General features: G+C 48.5%; 1 protein-coding gene across 2 annotated transcripts in view; it reads left to right on the forward strand.

Moving 5' to 3' along the window:
• The window catches only part of PABPC1 (poly(A) binding protein cytoplasmic 1), a 200,111-nt gene that overhangs the window by 151,159 nt on the left and 30,510 nt on the right, over window positions 1–18,442 (forward strand). For both annotated transcript variants that reach the window (XM_033933124.1, XM_033933123.1), the window contains exon 12: window positions 13,622–13,779. In XM_033933124.1, coding sequence (XP_033789015.1) covers window positions 13,622–13,779 — 158 coding nt within the window. The remainder of the gene's footprint in view (window positions 1–13,621; window positions 13,780–18,442) is intronic.

Genomic DNA, 18,442 nt, shown 5'->3' on the forward strand with positions numbered 1-18,442 from the left:
TCACAGAGCCCTGGAATGGACAGCTTTAAAAATGCATTGCTACTTTAAGAACTTGAAAAAGTTAGCAAATTGCCTGCATCGCGCATGCGTGAATGCCTTCCCGCCTGACGCCTCCCGCAGTTCCTAGTTTTCCGCGGAGCTAAGAAGTCATGTTTTTTGAACATTGTTCAGTTTTTGCCTTTGCCTTCCTGCTCACATGTCTTATTTTTCTTCTGTTTGTTTTATTTGTTTTACTTTTTCCTCAGCCATTGGATTCAGTTTGAGCGAGGTGGTTTTTCCGTCGATGTCCCGACTGCTAACCGGTTTTAAAAATTGTTGCAGGTGCCAATGGCAGATTTCCATTACTGACCCACATAGTTGGTGCTTATAGTGCCTTGGCCTGGAATACTACGTTAAATCCTGTGCGCGCTGTTCTACCTTGCAAAAATGTGCCATTAAGAGTTGAAAGCTTCAACAAGAAAAGTTGTTTGGCATCAGTATGGACACCGAGAAGACATTGCAGCCTTCCTTGTCAAAAGCATCTACGTCGGCATCAAGGTACATCACTCCATCGGGTAAGCCAGCTAAAAAGCCGCCTTCCCAACAGGTCTCGCAGGTCAACATTGCATTGAGTACCTTGATGCCGATTAAGCAACAATCCCTCTTGTGTCTGGCCTCTCCTCCATCAAGGTGTGCATTCTCTTCACGGTCACCCTTTTCAAGGCCAGACAAAGCACCAATGCTACTGGCAGAATGCTCTTGTATCGTGAAAAGCTCAAAGCGCTTTTCCAAGTAAGTGACATGTTCAAATTCCTTACTCCGACACTGACTTCATTGGTACTGGCCCAGCCTGAACATAAGGCCACCAGGTCTTGCGGTACCAATACTGGATCTCCAGTGCAGCATCAGTGTTCCTCTTTGCAGAGCCCGGTTCTCCATCACAGTGTCGATCCAGTTCTTCAAGGCATTTGCGGTCTTCCTATTGTTTCGACGATCCAAGTCTGCTCAGCATCATTCATCCTCAGCTGCTTTGAAAAACAAGCATCACTTTTCTTCCTGCTCTACAAAGCGTAAAAGGAAGTCATATCATACATTGTCTTCATCGGATTGACACCGGGCTCGACGTCACCATTAATCCTGATGCACTCCTTCACCAAAAGTCTTTTATGACTCAGATTTACAGTCTAACTCAGCAGATGATGTCCCTGAGTCCACCACAGAGGCTTATGACACTTCTTCTGAAAAGTCTCCTCAGAAGTCTCCACAAAGAGCTGTCTCCTACTGAAAGACTTTCTTTTACAAAAAATTAGGCAGAGCTCTCAGTCAAATTAGAAGCTGATTCTGCCTACAGTGCTGAATATTTGGAGGCTTTAGACTATGATTAGCCTCCTAAAGAACTTCTTCACCTACCATTACATGGTATTCTCAAGGAGACTCTTCATAAGAACTGGGAGACACCCCCCCCCTTACAATAGTGGCTCCCAGAGCATTGAACTCTTTATAAAAAAAATTCTCTTCCTGGTTTTGACAAACCACAACACCAGCATCAGTTCCTGGTGGTAGTTGACTTTGAAAAAATCTACTCCATCCAGAGTCTATGCCTCTACCACCAGGGCATGAAGGGCGCACTATGGGCAAGTTCAGCCGTTGCCTGAACCAAATCTCCATGCTGGCTAACAAAGTCCTAAACTACAATTTCTATATTTCCTGCTATGTCAAGACTCTGGTTAAGAAATTGTCTTCTTTTGATAGGTATATCCCTTCTACATCAATTACATGATTTATCCCAGGACAAGCAGGCATGATATTCTCACATGTGGGTGACGTCATCTACGGAGCCCCGGCGCGGACAGCTTTTCAAGCAAACTTGATAGAAGTTTCAAGTTTGCACACTGCACCACGCATGTGCGTGCCTTCTCGCCCACTAGAGGGCGCATCCAACCTCGTGGTCCTCAGTTCAAATTTTTCCGCGGAGCAAGAAAGCCCTGTGGATCTGAGCTCCAGTGTTTTTGCCTTCTAGCTGCCGCGTTTAGTTTGTTTTTCCATCGAATTAGTTCGCGGTGCTGCCTTTTTTCTTTTCGGTTCTTTTCAAAAAAAAAAAAAAAAAAAGTATTTCGTTTTCGTCTGGCTCCGGGGGCTCCCGGAAGCCGCGGCCGGGGACGCCGGTACGTTCCCGGCCTTCTTCTTTTTCTTCGTGGATGTCCCGTCCTGTTACGGGATTCAAAAAGTGCAGCCGGTGCGAGAGGTTGCTTTCCATCACTGACCCTCACCGGTGGTGCATTGTCTGTCTGGGGCCCGAACATCCGACAGAGTCGTGTGATCGCTGCTCTACCTTCCAAAACAGGGCCCTACGTCGCCGCAAGGCCAGAATGGCGGATTTGTTCGCCGTCGACGCGCCGCCTAAGGCCTCGACGTCGGCCCCGGCTTCGGCCCCGGCCTTGACCTCGGCCTCGGCGTCCTCAGGGGCCTCGGCCTCGCCCCGACCCTCATCCTCGAAGGCGTCGTCAGTGAAGCAAGCTTCGGGTAAGTCCTCTGTTCCATCCCCTTCAGCAAAGAAGCCATCCTCGAGTCAGGCCAAAGCGGGTGGGTCGACCCCGGCCCCGCATCGGACCTCGACTCCGCACACCCCGAGGGAATACTCGAGACCGAGGTCGCCCTCCAGGGAGTGTGCCCCGGACTCGGAACTCCCCACCTTCGTGGGGATTCCGGCCTTCCAGGATCTCCTCCGAGCTCTGATCTCATCGGAGCTATCGGGAGCCCTGGAAGTGTTACAGCGTGCTGCGGTCCCGGCGGCCTCGACCTCGGCCGGAGCGCCTTCGGTCTCGGAGGCCCCGGCCTCGGCCCCCTCGACCGCGGGAGCCCCGGCCTCGGCGACCTCGGTCTCGGGTACAGTGACCCCGTTCACCTCGGTCTCGGCCCCGCCCCGGACCTCGACCTCGGGGGAACCCCCTGAGCGGAGTGTAAGGCCCAAAGAAAAGTTGCGCAGAGTGCGCCGTCTTTCCTCCTCTTCCTCCGGGTCTTCCAGACACGCCTCGCCCTCGACGCGACCTCGGACGGGGCGTCGATCGAGGAAGTCTAAGCGACCTCGAGGCTCGCCTCGGCGCGACCGTTCCTCGTCGTTCGGGGGCGAGGCGCTGCAGGTGTCGGAGTTGCGCCTCGACAATCCGAGGCTCCTCCGCTCACCTCGTGGGAAGTTTTCCCGGGCCGCCTCGCCGAGGAAACGGGAGAGTGTCCCACGAACCCCGGGGTCCTCACCCAAGGGTTCTGCGAGGAGGACAACTTCCCCTTCCCCCTCGAGGGCCCTCGAGAGGGGATCCTGGGATTCGGGATCGGTTAGGGATCCTCATTATTCCCATGAGGCCTCCCCCCTCTCCTCGGTGGGGCGGTCGAGAACCCCGTCTCCCCAGGCTAGGCCGTCCTCATTTTCATCCTTCGTTCAGGACATGGCCCAAGCCCTGGGGATTGACCAGATGGTATGTTCTCGGTATTCCAAAGAATTTTTGGAGGAACAGGACCTCCCCACTCCTCCTAGAGAGGTGCCTAGACTCCCTCTCAACAGCGTCCTTCTGCAGACCTGGCTGAAGAACTTGTCAAACCCTCTTACAGTCACGTCTGTACCTTCAAAAATGGAATCGAAGTATAGAACGATTCCCCCTAAAGGGTTCGATAAAGCGCAGCTCTCACACCAGTCCCTTCTGGTGGAGTCAGCTCTTAAAAAATCACAGCCCTCACGGGTTTCTGCGACGGTTCCACCAGGCAGGGAAGGGCGGACCCTGGACAAGTTTGGCCGTCGCCTCTATTCAAATTCCCTGATGGCCACCAGGGTTCTAAATTACGCCTTCACCTTTTCCTCCTATTTGCGGGGTATGGTGAAGGATCTTCCTCAATATCGAAACTCGTTACCGGACTCCCAAAGAGCAGGATTCGACAAGTTTATGTCCAACCTGTCTCAATTGCGATTGTACCTATTCCATGCAGTGTACGACGCCTTTGAGCTGGTTTCGAGGGTGTCGGCCCTCGCGGTGGCCATGCGCCGCTTGGCCTGGCTTCGCACCCTCGACATGGACCCAAACCTGCAGGAACGCCTGGCAGACTTGCCTTGTGTGGGGTCCGAGTTATTCGACGAGTCATTGGATGCGGCGACCAAACGCTTGTCGGAACAGGAGCGCTCTCTAGCATCCCTGGTCCGCCCCAAACCTAGGCCCCCGCCTCAGAAACCCTTTCGGCCTCCGCCGCGCCGATACCCTCAGAAGTCGACCCCGGCTTTCTCGAGACCGCCTCCGAGACGTCCGTCTCAGCGAGGCAGAGGGGGACAAACCCAAGCCCCGGCGCAGGGCCCTTCTAAGCCAGCGCCTTCCTTTTGACGGGCTGAGCGGACGGGGCGGGTTCCCCTCCGCACTTTCACAGGAATCCCTTCCTATCGGGGGCCGTCTCCGGTCCTTCCGGGAGGCATGGACCGGGATTACCTCAGACGCTTGGGTGCTCCGGATCGTCTCCGAGGGCTACTCGCTCAACTTTGTGTCCTCGCCGCCGGACAGTCCCCCGAGTTTAGTCCCCTGCAACCGTTCGCAGCTACCGACCCTTATAACCGAAGCCAAAGCCCTCTTGAAGCTTCGGGCGGTCGAGCCGGTCCCCAAGGACCAGTGGGGTACGGGGTTTTACTCCCGCTACTTTTTGGTCCCAAAAAAGACCGGGGACCTGCGCCCCATATTGGACCTCAGGAAGCTCAACAAATTCCTGGCCCGGGAGAAGTTTCGAATGCTATCTCTCCCGGTTCTGTATCCCCTCTTGGAGGAAGGGGACTGGATGTGCTCCCTCGACCTGAAGGAAGCATACACCCATGTTCCGGTGCACCCCGCCTGTCGAAGATTCTTACGATTCCAGGTGGGGGACCTCCACCTCCAGTACAGGGTACTGCCCTTCGGCCTGGCCGCGTCCCCACGAGTATTCACGAAGTGCATGGTGGTGGTTGCAGCAGCCCTCAGGTCACGGGGACTCCACGTGTTCCCTTACCTGGACGATTGGCTCATCAAAGCCCCGACCAGGGAGGGGGTTATCTCAGCGACCCGACAGTCTATTACCTTCCTGCAAACTCTCGGGTTCGAGATAAACTTCCCAAAGTCTCAGTTGAGGCCGTCGCAGTCTCTTCAATTCATAGGTGCGGTGCTGGACACGGTGCGCCTACGCTCCTACCTGCCGACCCAGCGGTTGGAAGCCTTGGTACGGATGAGTCGCCAGTTCTCTCAACTGTCGAAGGTGTCGGCCAAGCACATGATGATGCTGCTGGGCCATATGGCCTCGACGGTACATGTCACGCCGTTTGCGAGGCTACACCTGAGGATCCCCCAGTGGACCCTCGCATCCCAGTGGCGTCAGGAGTGCGACCCGGTGTCCCGCCTCATTTCGGTGACTCCGCTTTTGCGGAAATCGCTACGCTGGTGGACAGACTCTTCAAATCTGTCCAGGGGGCTATTGTTCCGCACTCCGCCTTTTCACAAGGTCCTGACCACGGACTCCTCGGAGTACGCGTGGGGAGCCCATCTCGACGGTCTTCGCACGCAGGGCCTGTGGTCGGCAGAAGACCGTCGGTGTCATATCAACGTGCTAGAGCTGCGGGCCATCTTCCTAGCACTTCGAGCCTTCGTTCACATGTTGCAGGACCAGGTGGTCCTCGTCCGCACGGACAATCAGGTGGCAATGTATTATGTGAACAAGCAGGGAGGAACGGGGTCATGGCCCCTCTGCTCCGAGGCTCTTCGCCTCTGGGAGTGGGCGGCCTCCCGGAACATCTTCCTCCGGGCGGTCTACATCCAAGGAGAACGGAATTGCCTGGCGGACAAACTGAGTCGACTTCTGCAACCGCACGAGTGGACTCTACACTCAGCAGTTCTACGCGAGGTTTTCGCTCGCTGGGGAACGCCACAGGTGGATCTGTTTGCCTCTCCGGAGACACACAAACTACCACTATATTGTTCTCGGATGTACTCGCAGGACCGTCTGGAAGCGGATGCCTTCCTACTCGACTGGGAAGGGAGGTTCCTGTATGCATTCCCTCCGTTCCCTCTGATCATGCGAACGTTGGTACACCTAAAATCGTCCACGGCCACGATGATTCTCATAGCACCTCGGTGGCCGCGTCAGCACTGGTTCTCCCTGCTGCTCCAACTCAGTGCCAGGGAGCCTCTTCCCCTGCCTGTCTCTCCTTCTCTGCTGTCTCAGAGTCAAGGATCCATGTTACATCCCAATCTGCAGTCATTGCACCTGACAGCCTGGTTTCTTGTTCCCTGACTCCTCCGGACCTGTCTCAATCGGTGAAGGAGGTGTTGGAAGCCTCCCGCAAGATCTCGACGAGGCTGTGCTATGCACAGAAATGGACCAGGTTTTCCACCTGGTGCTCGTCTTTTCACCTGGATCCGGTATCAGTTCCGGTATCCTCGGTTTTAGAATATTTGTTTCATTTGTCGCGCTCCGGCTTGAAAACCACTTCGGTGCGAGTTCATCTCAGTGCGATTTCTGCTTTCCACCAACCTCTGGAGGGACGCCCTCTGTCACTCCACCCCTTGGTGACACGCTTCATGAAAGGGTTACTCAGGGTTTGCCCCCCTCTTAAGCCTCCGCCCGTCGTGTGGAATTTGAATGTGGTTCTGGCTCAACTGATGAAACCCCCGTTTGAGCCACTCAACAAGTCCCTCTTGAAATTTCTGACTTGGAAGGCGGTGTTTCTAATTGCCCTCACCTCCGCCAGGCGGATTGGGGAGTTGCAAGCCTTGGTTGCGGACCCTCCTTTCACTGTCTTTCATCACGACAAGGTGGTCCTCCGCACCCATCCTAAGTTTCTACCTAAAGTTGTTTCTGACTTCCACCTCAATCAGTCCATTGTCCTTCCTGTGTTCTTCCCGAAGCCCCACTCCCATCCAGGCGAGACGGCGCTTCACACGCTTGACTGTAAGAGGGCGTTGGCATTTTATCTTCAACGCACCAGGCCTCATCGAAAGGTTCCTCAATTGTTTCTGTCCTTCGATCCCAATCGATTAGGGCACCCAGTTTCCAAGCGCACTCTGTCTAACTGGTTGGCCGCTTGCATTTCCTTTTGCTACGCTCAGGCTGGCCTTCCTCCCCCGGGTCGAGTCACGGGGCACAAGGTCCGAGCGATGGCAGCTTCAATAGCTTTCCTCCGATCCACCCCGATGGAGGACATATGCAAGGCTGCCACTTGGTCTTCGGTTCATACATTCACCTCTCATTACTGTCTGGACACCTTGTCCAGAAACGATGGCCGGTTTGGCCAGTCGGTATTACGTAACCTGTTTTCATAAATTGCCATCCTCCCACCTACCCTTTTTTGGTTGGCTTGGAGGTCACCCACATGTGAGAATATCATGCCTGCTTGTCCTGGGATAAAGCACAGTTACTTACCGTAACAGGTGTTATCCAGGGACAGCAGGCATATATTCTCACAACCCGCCCACCTCCCCGGGGATGGCTTCCTTGCTAGTTATGGAACTGAGGACCACGAGGTTGGATGCGCCCTCTAGTGGGCGAGAAGGCACGCACATGCGTGGTGCAGTGTGCAAACTTGAAACTTCTATCAAGTTTGCTTGAAAAGCTGTCCGCGCCGGGGCTCCGTAGATGACGTCACCCACATGTGAGAATATATGCCTGCTGTCCCTGGATAACACCTGTTACGGTAAGTAACTGTGCTTTTTGTCACATCTCTTACATCCTTGCCCTGGCTAGAAGGTACATGGCAAGATCAGCTTATGATGTCCTCGAGTTACTTTCCAGAGCTTCGGCTATTTCACTGGCAATGAAACGTCTGGCATGGCTGAGTCTCCAATATGGATGTCAACCTCCAGGATAGATTGGCTAACATTCCATGCTTGGGTGATGAGCTATTTGGTGATTTCTATTGAAAATGCTACCCAAAAGCTCACTAACCAAGAGAAACTTTGGGATGCCTTGGTCAAATCCAAGCCTAAGCCTTCAACTTCCAAGTCTTTTAAGCCTTTTTCTTCCTATCAGAGGCATTTTTCTTCCAAACCTGTGCTCCTCCTAGACCACAGCAAAAGAAACAGAAACAGCATCCTCAGAAAACTCAGACAGCAGTTCCCCAAAAGCCTGCTCAGACTTTTTGACGTGCTTCTCGAGAGCATAGCCGCTCCTCTATCCCAGCCTCTCCCTCAACCCATCGGAGGATGGCTTCAACTCTGTTATCCTCACTGGGAACTGATTACCACAGACCTCTGGGTACTAATAGTCATTTGAAAGGGATACTCACTTCACTTTATCAACATTCCTCCAGATCATCCTCCAAGAGAGTCTTCTTTCAACCCGCAGCAGACGTCCCTTCTCCTTCTCAATGCCATTGAAAGGGTTTCTCTTGGACAGAGAAACTGGGGGTTTTACTCCCGGTATTTTCTCATCCTGAAAAAGATGGGAGGTCTTCGTCCAATCTTGGACCTCAGGGGTCTCAAATTTCTAGTGAAGGAAGAGTTTCGGATATTATCCCTGGCAACTTTATATCCCCTCTTAGATCGCAATGACCGGCTATGCTCTTTGGATTTCAAAGAAGCCTACACTCACATTCCAGTGCATCCGGCCTCCAGGAAATTCCTACGATATCAATTGGCTCATCACCATTGTCAATACAAAGTACTACCCTTTGGCCTTGTATCCTCTCCCAGAGTAGTCACTAAGTGCCTGGTTGTGGCAGCAGCACTACGGTTGCAGGACCTCCAAGTCTTTCCTTACCTGGATGACAGGCTGATCAAGGATCCTACCTTGCAGAGGGTGACAGTAGCGACTTGCATGACAATTCTCTTCCTTCAACAGTTGGGTTTCAAAATAAATTTTCCCAAATCCTAACTTCAACCATCTCAGACTCTACAATTCATAGGAACTCTGCTCGACACCATTCATCTCGGGGCGTTTCTCCCTTAGCAAAGACAAGACAATTTGGTTCAGCTTTCCATTCAGACTTAACATCTGCCTTGCTGTGTAAAGTGCTGGAGAATCTTCTCCGTTCGCTGACCTCTCACACTGAGGACACCCCGTTTCACAAAATTTATGATTTAAGTTATAACACTATCACGTGGTTTCTCTCAAGTGCTGAAATATCAGGTTGTACCCTTCAGAGAACCTATTGACTTTTACTGCTTTTTTGTGTGTCTTTTGATCAATATCAGCCAGACGAATGATGGTACTTCTGGGTCACATGGCTTCCACAGTGCATATTACTCCGTTTGCGAGACTTCATCTCAGGGTACCTCAATGGACTCTCACCTCTCAGTGGTCTCAAGCTCTCTACCCACTCTCTCAACATATTACAGTCACTTCTTCACTTCAACAGTCACTGCAGTAGTGGATGAACTCTTCCTATCTGTCCAGAGGATTTTTGTTCCATACCCCTCCTCATCAGAAAGTTCTGACAACGGAGTAGTCAACTTACACTTGGGGAGCTCATCTGGACAGTCTTTACACTCAAGGTCACTAGTCTGCCCAGGACCGCCTTTGTCATATAAATCTGTTGGAACTCAGAGCGATCTACAATTCTCTCAAAGCTTTTCAGCACATTGTCACCAACACCAAAAGTCTCATTCGCACAGACAATCAGGTCACAATGTATTATTATATAAACAAACAAGGAAGCATGGGTTCTCTCCGTCTTTGTCTGGAGGCCCAGAAGATTTGGACCTGGGCTATTGCTCATAATATATTCCTGAAAGCAATTCACTTGCAGACAGATTCAGGTTTCTTCAACCACACGAGTGGACACTCAGTTCTGCAATTCTGCATCACATCTTCTCTCAGTGGGGGGCTCTTCAGATAGACCTGTTTATGTCCTCCCAAAAACCACAAGCTTCCCCAGTTTTGCTCCCAGCAGTACTCTCCTCACCATCTGGAAGAGGATGTTTTTCTGCTGGATTGGACTCACAAGTTTCTCTATGCTTTTCCTCCAATCCCCTTCATCCTCAAGATGCTTGTCAAGCTCAAGCAGGACTCAACTACCATGATTCTTATAGCGCCTCGATGGCCTAGACAACCCTGATTTTCCCTTCTTCTTCAACTCAGTATGAGGGAACCAATACCTTTTCAAATTTTCTCATCTCTTCTTGCACAGAATCACGGATCTCTTCTGCATCCCAACCTTCCAGCATTGCACCTGACAGCTTGCTACCTCTGTCTAAGATCGGATGACCTTCAGCTTTCTCAGCCTATTAGATTAATCTTGGAAGCATCGAGAAAACTGTCTATACAGCAGTGCTACCAGCAAAAAAGGGACACAGTTTTCCGCTTGGTGTGCTCTTCATCATCATAACGCTAAATACACCTCTGTATCTTCATTATTGGACTATCTTCTATATTTATCCAATTTAGATCTCAAAACCACTTCAATTAGAGTTCATCTCAGTGCTATCAATGCTTTTCACAGACCAGTTGATGGTAAACCTCTCACTGCTCATCCTCTTGTGTCCAGATTCATGAAAGGAAACTGATCTCCAAAAGTATTGTAGAGTTATATCAGCTTACTTATATATCTGGTGAAATTTACATACACTCAGAAATATGTAATCTGTCCAAGAACCAAAGCTCTTATAGCCAGACCCACCACCCAATTACTGTTTATGGAATGATATAATGACTTTACATATAAGTTCACTTATTCATTTGTGCGTTTATAACGTAGGGGAAAAAAAACTATCACTTAGCTTCTAGAAAGTCCCGACATGGACCATGTTTAAAAAAACTTTGTCAAGGAACCCAAAAAAGAGCTTCTAACTTTTCAAAATGCCAAGAATATCAGGCAGTGTGGTATCAAAACGTGTTATTCTAAAAAAAATAAAAGAAACAAAAGTTGAATTGTACCTATTGCAAACTTAATTGGACTAAAGTACATACAATGTGCTATTCTTAAAAACTATTTTAGGCATCAGAACAAGAAAGGTACCTGTCATATGAAGTTCTCAAAACCACTGCTTCTTAACTCACATTACTGCTTCATTAGTGTGGCGGTTGGAAAAAGACGCCACTAATTTTTAAACGACGTGTGGTGATGTCATCTCGTAAAAGGGAAGACGTGAAGAACAGCTGATCTCGACGTACTACCACAGTGGAGGAGCGGAGCTCATCAGTATCATGCTTTTTATCTGTCCAATGTTGGACCAGTAGAGCTTCCATCTTGCCGGTACGGATCTTGCTCAAGTGTTCAGCAATTCTGTTTAATACTGCGAGTAGTTTATCTGATGTATTGTAACAAACAAGGACATTGCATAATGTATATCACCCTTTGAGTAGTGCAGTTAGAGGACATAGATTCTGCTTTCTTTTTTATCCAATCAGGTACTTGCAATTGAGCTAATGGTACACTGTACTGACAATACTTGCAATTGCCACATGGAGTGTGGCCGCTATGACTGGCTGGTATCCCTAGGGGTAAATATTGAGATCTGACAAGACGCAGTTTGAGATTTTGAGCTTTAGAGAATGCAAATCTTGGTAAGTCTCTATATCATATCTAGTTTACTAATCTCCTATTTAGAGATTCATCCAAAGCTTCCCTACTTAATCCCCTTTTTTTGACTACGACTGCAGATTCTTGAAAGGACTTTTCAATGTCAAACCATCTCCAGTGGTTTGGGATCTTAATGTGATTCTTGCTGCACTGATGAAGCCTCCTTTTGAACTGATGTCTATGGCTCATCTCAAGTGTCTTACTTGGAAAGTGGTTTTTCTCATCTTACTTGAGTCAGTGAGCTTCAAGTACTGGTAACGGGTCTTCCTTTCACAGTATTCCGCCATAACAAAGTGGTACTTCACACCCATCCCAAGTTTCTTCCAAAGGTCGTCACGGAATTCCACCTTAATCAATCTATTATACTTCAATATTCTTTCCTAATCCTCATTCACACCCTGGGGAAATGGCTCTTCACACTCTGGACTGCAAACAAGCATTGGCTTACTATTTGAAGAAAACTCAACTGCACAGAACTACTACTACTACTATTATTTATTATTTCTATAGCACTGAAAAGGCGTACGCAGCGCTGAACATTTAACATATAATGGACAGTCCCTGCTCAGAAGAGCTTACAATCTAATTTAGACAGGACATTACAGGGTTGGGGAGATTATGGAAAAGGGAATGATACAGTGAGTATAGGTATCTGACAGCAGTGAGTGGGAGTTAAGAGTTGAAAGCGGTTTCAAAAAAGTGGGCCTCAACTTTTTATCTCCATTGATCCTAACAAGTTGGGACATCCATATCCAAGAGAATGATTTCCACATGGTTGGCCTCTTGTATCTCCTTCTGTTATGCTCAGGCTGGGCTACAGCTGGAGAGTCTGTCACAGCCCACAAAGTCAGAGCTATGGCAGCTTCAGTTGCTTTCCTTTGTTCAACTCCTATTGATGAAATCTGTAAAGCTGCTACTTGGTCCTCAGTTCATACATTCACTTCACACTGCTATCTGGAATATTATTCCAGATGGAATGGTCACTTTGGCAAAGCAGTTTTGCAAAATTTATTTTCCTAATGGCCAACTTTCCCTCCATCCCATTCTAGTAAGCTAGGGAGTCCCACATGTGAGAATATGCTGTCTGCTTGTCCTGGGATAAAGCACAGTTACTTACCGTAACAGGTATTATCCAGGGACAGGAGGCAGATATTCTCACAACCCACCCACCTCCCCTGGTTGGGTTCTTAGCTTGCTTATGGAACTGAAGAGCCGCATCAGGCAGGAAGGCACGCATACATATGCGCTGCGGACAGTTCACAAACTTTCTCAAGTTTGTAAAGTGGCGATGCATTTTTAAAGCTGTCCGTACCGGGGCTCCGTGGATGACGTCACCCACATGTAAGAATATCTGACTGCTGTCCCTGGATAACACCTGTTACGGTAAGTAACTGTGCTATATGTGCAGCAAACTAAAATACGGTGGAACCTTGATTTGCAAGCATAATTCGTTCCAGAAGCATGCTCATATATCAAAGCAACTTTCCCCATAGGAGTTAATGGAAACATGGGCTATTCGTTCCACATCCCCAAAGGACTCCCTCCCCCCCCCCCCCCCCCCCCCGAGGTCACTGGTGCACTTCCACCCCACCCCCAGGAACCGGCTTCGCCCCGTCCATCCGCCCAAACCCTTTCTGTGATCAGGCACCGGCATGCAGCACCAAACCACAGGATGTGCCGGTGCTGAAAGAGCCTGCTACTGATCTTTTGGGCCTTGAGCATCTCCGCATGCTCAAGACCTTCTGGCTCCTGCTCTCTCTGAGATTCTAATGAGATTCTCAGTTTCTCATTAGAATCTCGGAGAGAGCAGGAACTAGAAGGCCTTTAGCATGCGCAGATCCTCAAGGCCCAGCAAAGATCAGCGGCAGGCTCTTTCAGCACCGGCACATCCTGTGGGTTGGTGCTGCATGCCAGTGCCCAATCACGGTAAGGGTTTGGGCGGGTGGATGGGATGATGCTGGTTCTCGGGGATGGGGGCTCGCATATCGAGTCAATGCTCGATTTGCGAGAGTGTTTTGCAAAGCACTCGCAAACCGCATTACTTGCAAACCGAGGTTTGGCTGTACTTTGTTTTATCAACATCTTTTTTTATCTCAAGCTTTTGGTAAGTTAGTTGTTTTCCTTTCACAGCTAATACATCAACACAGACAATGGGGCCACGCCCAGCCACCGCTGCTGCAGCAGCATCTACACCAGCTGTAAGGACAGTTCCTCAGTATAAGTATGCTGCTGGTGTCCGTAATCCTCAGCAACACCTCAATGCACAGCCACAAGTTGCCATGCAGCAGGTACGTATATGTGAAGGGTTTTCTATCTGGGTTTAGTGTCGTGAAATCCTTAAAGCTCTATTAAATGCAAATTGTTAATGAAGGTGTGTTAGAACATAAGAATTGGATCAGACCAGTGGTCCATCGTGCCTAGCAGTCTGCTCATGCGGCGGCCTTTGGTCAAAGACCAGCGCCCTAACTGAAACTAGAATTACCTGCGTACATTCTGGTTCAGAAGGAACTTGTCTAACTTTGTCTTGAATCCCTGGAGGGTGTTTTCCCCTACGACAAACTCCGGAAGAGCATTCCAGTTTTCTACCACTCTCTGAGTGAAGGAGAATTTCCTTACGTTCGTACAGAATCTATCCCCTTTTAATTTTAGAAAGTGCCCTCTCATTCTCCCTACCTTGGAGAGGGTGAACAACATGTCCTTATCTACTAAATCTATTCCCTTGAATGTTTCAATCATGTTCCCTCTCAATCTCCTCTTGGATTTCTTATATTGTCAATAGTTGATGGAGAAGGATGATATATTTTGGGGGGTTTTAATTACAAGGGCAAGGCAGATAAAGTTCTTAAGTATAGACTACTTTTAAATTAGTGCTGTACAGGATAAATATTGGAAATAGATGTAAAGTTTTTAGTCTAGAAAGGTTTCTGCTGTATGAGCACTTCTCAGTAACGCCTTCATATCCAGAAACATGGCTACTCTGCCTAGGTAAAACACTTTTGGTGATAAGACAGCCGATCTCAAACTCAGACTATCCCAATGCCTATCCCAAACCAAATCTCAAATCCGAACTATCCCAATACCTCTGAAATGAGCGCTGACTTCCTGGCAACCCTAACTGATATTGGATTCCACCAAATAATTGCTTCTGTGACCCACACATCTGGAAACACCCTGGACCTAGTCTTCACTCACAGGGTTCTGATCACAGTGCCTCCCAAGCCAACCTACACCACCACACCGGTCCCATGGTTGGACAATCACCTTGTACAACTTCACCTCCTGCCCATGTCTACATCCAAACCATGGGGGCTTCACCTTAACTAAGCAAACCCAGAACCCAAACACAGTTTCTCAGACCACTGTTCAGGAGACGTCAGCAGCGGACCCAGACCTCGCTAGTCATTTATTGGAGGATCTGGATAGGGATACTGGATCCGTTGATCCCTTAGGGGCTCCGGATCCTGGAGAAGACCCGACTGTGGTGCGCTTGCGGTACTTTCTGACTTGATTGCTGAATCCTTACAGGAATTAGGCTTGGATGACAAGCCTCCTCCTTTCCTCTTCTTCTCCCTGGCTCTGCAGTATGCGCGCACAATCTGCCATTTTTCCCTGGCATCTGGATTTGAGTTTTTTAGTCACAGAACAGTTTGACTCTCCAGAAGCTTCCTTGCGGAATGCTTGGGTCATGTCTCGTTTGTATCCTCTGGTGCAGGAGTGTCAGCAGCTGCTGGGACAACCCAAGGTAGATTCCTTGGTGGCTCAGATGACCCGGCGCACTTCACTACTTAGTGACGGGAGCGTTGTGTTAAAAGATATACAGGATCGCTGGGATCCCACTACTATTAATTATTTCTATAGTGCGCACAGTGCTGTACAGAGTCACAAAGAGTAAGAAAATGGTCCCTTCTCAAAAGAGCTTACAATCTGAACAGGCAAGACAGACAAACAGGATGTCATGGATACAGTTAAGGGGAACGGTTAATCACCTGGCTGGGTTGGATGTGGTTAAGGATTGAAAGATATATCAAAAAGGGTTTTCAGCCTGCTTTTAAACAAGGGAAGGGAAGGGGCTTGACGGGCAAACTCGGGTAATTTATTCCAGGCAAAGGGGCAGTTAGATGAAAGGAACGAAGTCTGGAATTGGCAGTGGAGGAGAAGGGTAAAGTTGAGTGACGTATCTGAGGAACGGAGTTCTCTGAGATGTGTATAAGGAGAGAGAAGTGAGGAGAGATATTGAAAGGAAGCAGAATGAACACACTTATAGGTCAGCAATAAGATCTTTGAACTGTATACGTTGACAGTTAGGGAGTCAGTGAAGTGACGAGAGGGGTGACATGAGCTATATTGCACTGATGGGCTACATATTACTACAGCAGGAAAAAGAAACCTTGCAGAGAAATTTAGACTATTTTTCTAGGCATTTAAACTAGAAGGTGGGGGTGGTGTATATACGAAGGACAATTATAGAGACCATCCCCGGCAAAAGAAAAGATGTGATAGTAGTAAAGACTGCAACATAAGCAATATCAGCAACTCATTTCTTAGTATTGCGCTCTGCTCAGACAAATGGTGACGGAACCCACAAGGGAAAAAGCGATATTGGATCTGGTCCTCACAAATGGAGAGAGTATCTCTAATGTTCGAGTGGGTGCTCACCTGGGAAGTAGCGATCATCAAACGGTTTGGTTTGATATAATGGCTAAAGTGGAGAGCGGCTGCACGATACTTAAAGTCCTAGATTTCAAACGTAGGGACTTTAATGCAATGGGAAAGTACCTGAAGAGAGAGCTGTTAGGATGGGAGAACATAAGAGAAGTGGAAAGACAGTGGTCTAAGCTGAAAGGAGCGATAAAAATGGCTACGGACCTTTATGTGAAGAAAATCAATAAAAACAAGAGAAAAAGGAAGCCGATATGGTTCTCCAACCTAGTGGCTGAGAAAATAAAGGCGAAAGAGTTGGTGTTCATGAAATATAAAAAAAACCCAAGAAGAGGAGAGCAGAAAGGACTACAGGGTGAAACTGAAAGAAGCCAAGAGAGAGATACGTTTGGCGAAGGCACAGGCGGAAGAACAAATGGCTAAAAATGTAAAAAAAGGGAGATAAAAAATTTTTCAGATATATTAGTGAAAGGAGGAAGATAAAAAATGGAATTGCTAGGCTAAAAGATGCTGGGAACCAATATATGGAGAGTGATGAGGAGAAAGCAAATGTGCTAAACAAATACTTCTGTTCTGTGTTCACAGAAGAAAATCCTGGAGAAGGACCGAGATTGTCTGGCAAAGTTACATGAGAAAATGGAGTAGATTCTGTGCCGTTCACGGAGGAGGGCGTTTATGAGCAACTTGAAAAACTGAAGGTGGACAAAGCGATGGGACCAGACGGGATCCATCCCAGGATACTAAGGGAGCTCAGAGAGGTTCTGGCGAGTCCTATTAAAGACTTGTTCAACAAATCTCTGGAGACGGGAGTGATTCCTGGAGATTGGAGGAGAGCGGATGTGGTCCCTATTCATAAAAGTGGTCACAGGGATGAAGCAGGAAACTACAGGCTGGTGAGCCTCACTTCAGTTGTTGGAAAAATAATGGAAGTGTTGCTGAAAGAAAGGATAGTGTACTTCCTTGAATTTAATGAGTTACAGGATCCGAGGCAACATGGCTTTACAAAAGGTAAATCGTGCCAAACGAACCTGATTGAATTTTTTGATTGGGTGACCAGAGAGCTGGATCGAGGACATATGCTAGATGTAATTTACTTGGATTTCAGCAAAGCCTTTGATACAATTCCTCATAAGAGGCTGTTGAACAAACTTAAAGGGCTGTAGTTAGGACCCAAAGTGGTGAACTGGGTCAGAAACTGGCTGTCGGACAGACGCCAGAGGGTGGTGGTTAATGGAAGTCGCTCGAAGGAAGGAAAGGTGACTAGTGGAGTCCCTCAGGGTTCGGTGCTGTGACCAATCCTGTTCAATATGTTTGTGAGTGACATTGCTGAAGGATTAGAAGGAAAAGTGTGCCTTTTTGCAGATGAAACCAAGATTTGTAACAGAGTAGATACCGAAGAGGGAGTGGAAAATATGAAAAAGGATCTGCAAAAGTTAGAGGAATGGTCTAATGCCTGGCAACTAAAATTCAATGCAAAGAAATGCAGAGTAATGCATTTGGGGATTAATAATAGGAAGGAACCGTATATGCTGGGAGGAGAGAAGCTGATATGCACAGACGGGGAGAGGGACCTTAGGGTTATAGTGTCCGAAGATCTAAAGGCGAAAAAACAGTGTGACAAGGCAGTGGCTGCTGGAAAGAAGGATGCTGGGCTGTATAAAGAGAGGCGTAGTCAGTAGAAGGAAGAAGGTGTTGATGCCCCTGTACAGGTCATTGGTAAGGCCCCACTTGGAGTATTGTGTTCAGTTTTGGAGACCGTATCTGGCGAAAGATGTAAGAAGACTTGAGGCGGTCCAGAGGAGGGCGACAAAAATATTAGGAGGCTTGCGCCAGAAGACGTACGAGGAGTGACTGGAAGCCCTGAATATGTATACCCTAGAGGAAAGGAGAGACAGGGGAGATATGATTCAGATGTTCAAATACTTGAAGGGTATTAACGTAGAACAAAATCTTTTCCAGAGAAAGGAAAATGGTAAAACCAGAGGACATAATTTGAGGTTGAGGGGTGGTAGATTCAGGGGCAATGTTAGGAAATTCTACTTTACGGAGAGAGTAGTGGATGCCTGGAATGCGCTCCCGAGAGAGGTGGTGGAGAGTAAAACTGTGACTGAGTTCAAAGAAGCGTGGGATGAACACAGAAGATTTAGAATCAGAAAATAATATTAAATATTGAACTAGGCCAGTACTGGGCAGACTTGCACGGTCTGTGTCTGTGTATGGCCGTTTGGTGGAGGATGGACTGGGGAGGGCTTCAATGGCTGGGAGGGTATGGATGGGCTAGAGTAAGTCTTA

Source organism: Geotrypetes seraphini, chromosome 2 (genome assembly GCF_902459505.1).
Source record: "Geotrypetes seraphini chromosome 2, aGeoSer1.1, whole genome shotgun sequence".
NCBI lineage: Eukaryota > Metazoa > Chordata > Amphibia > Gymnophiona > Dermophiidae > Geotrypetes > Geotrypetes seraphini.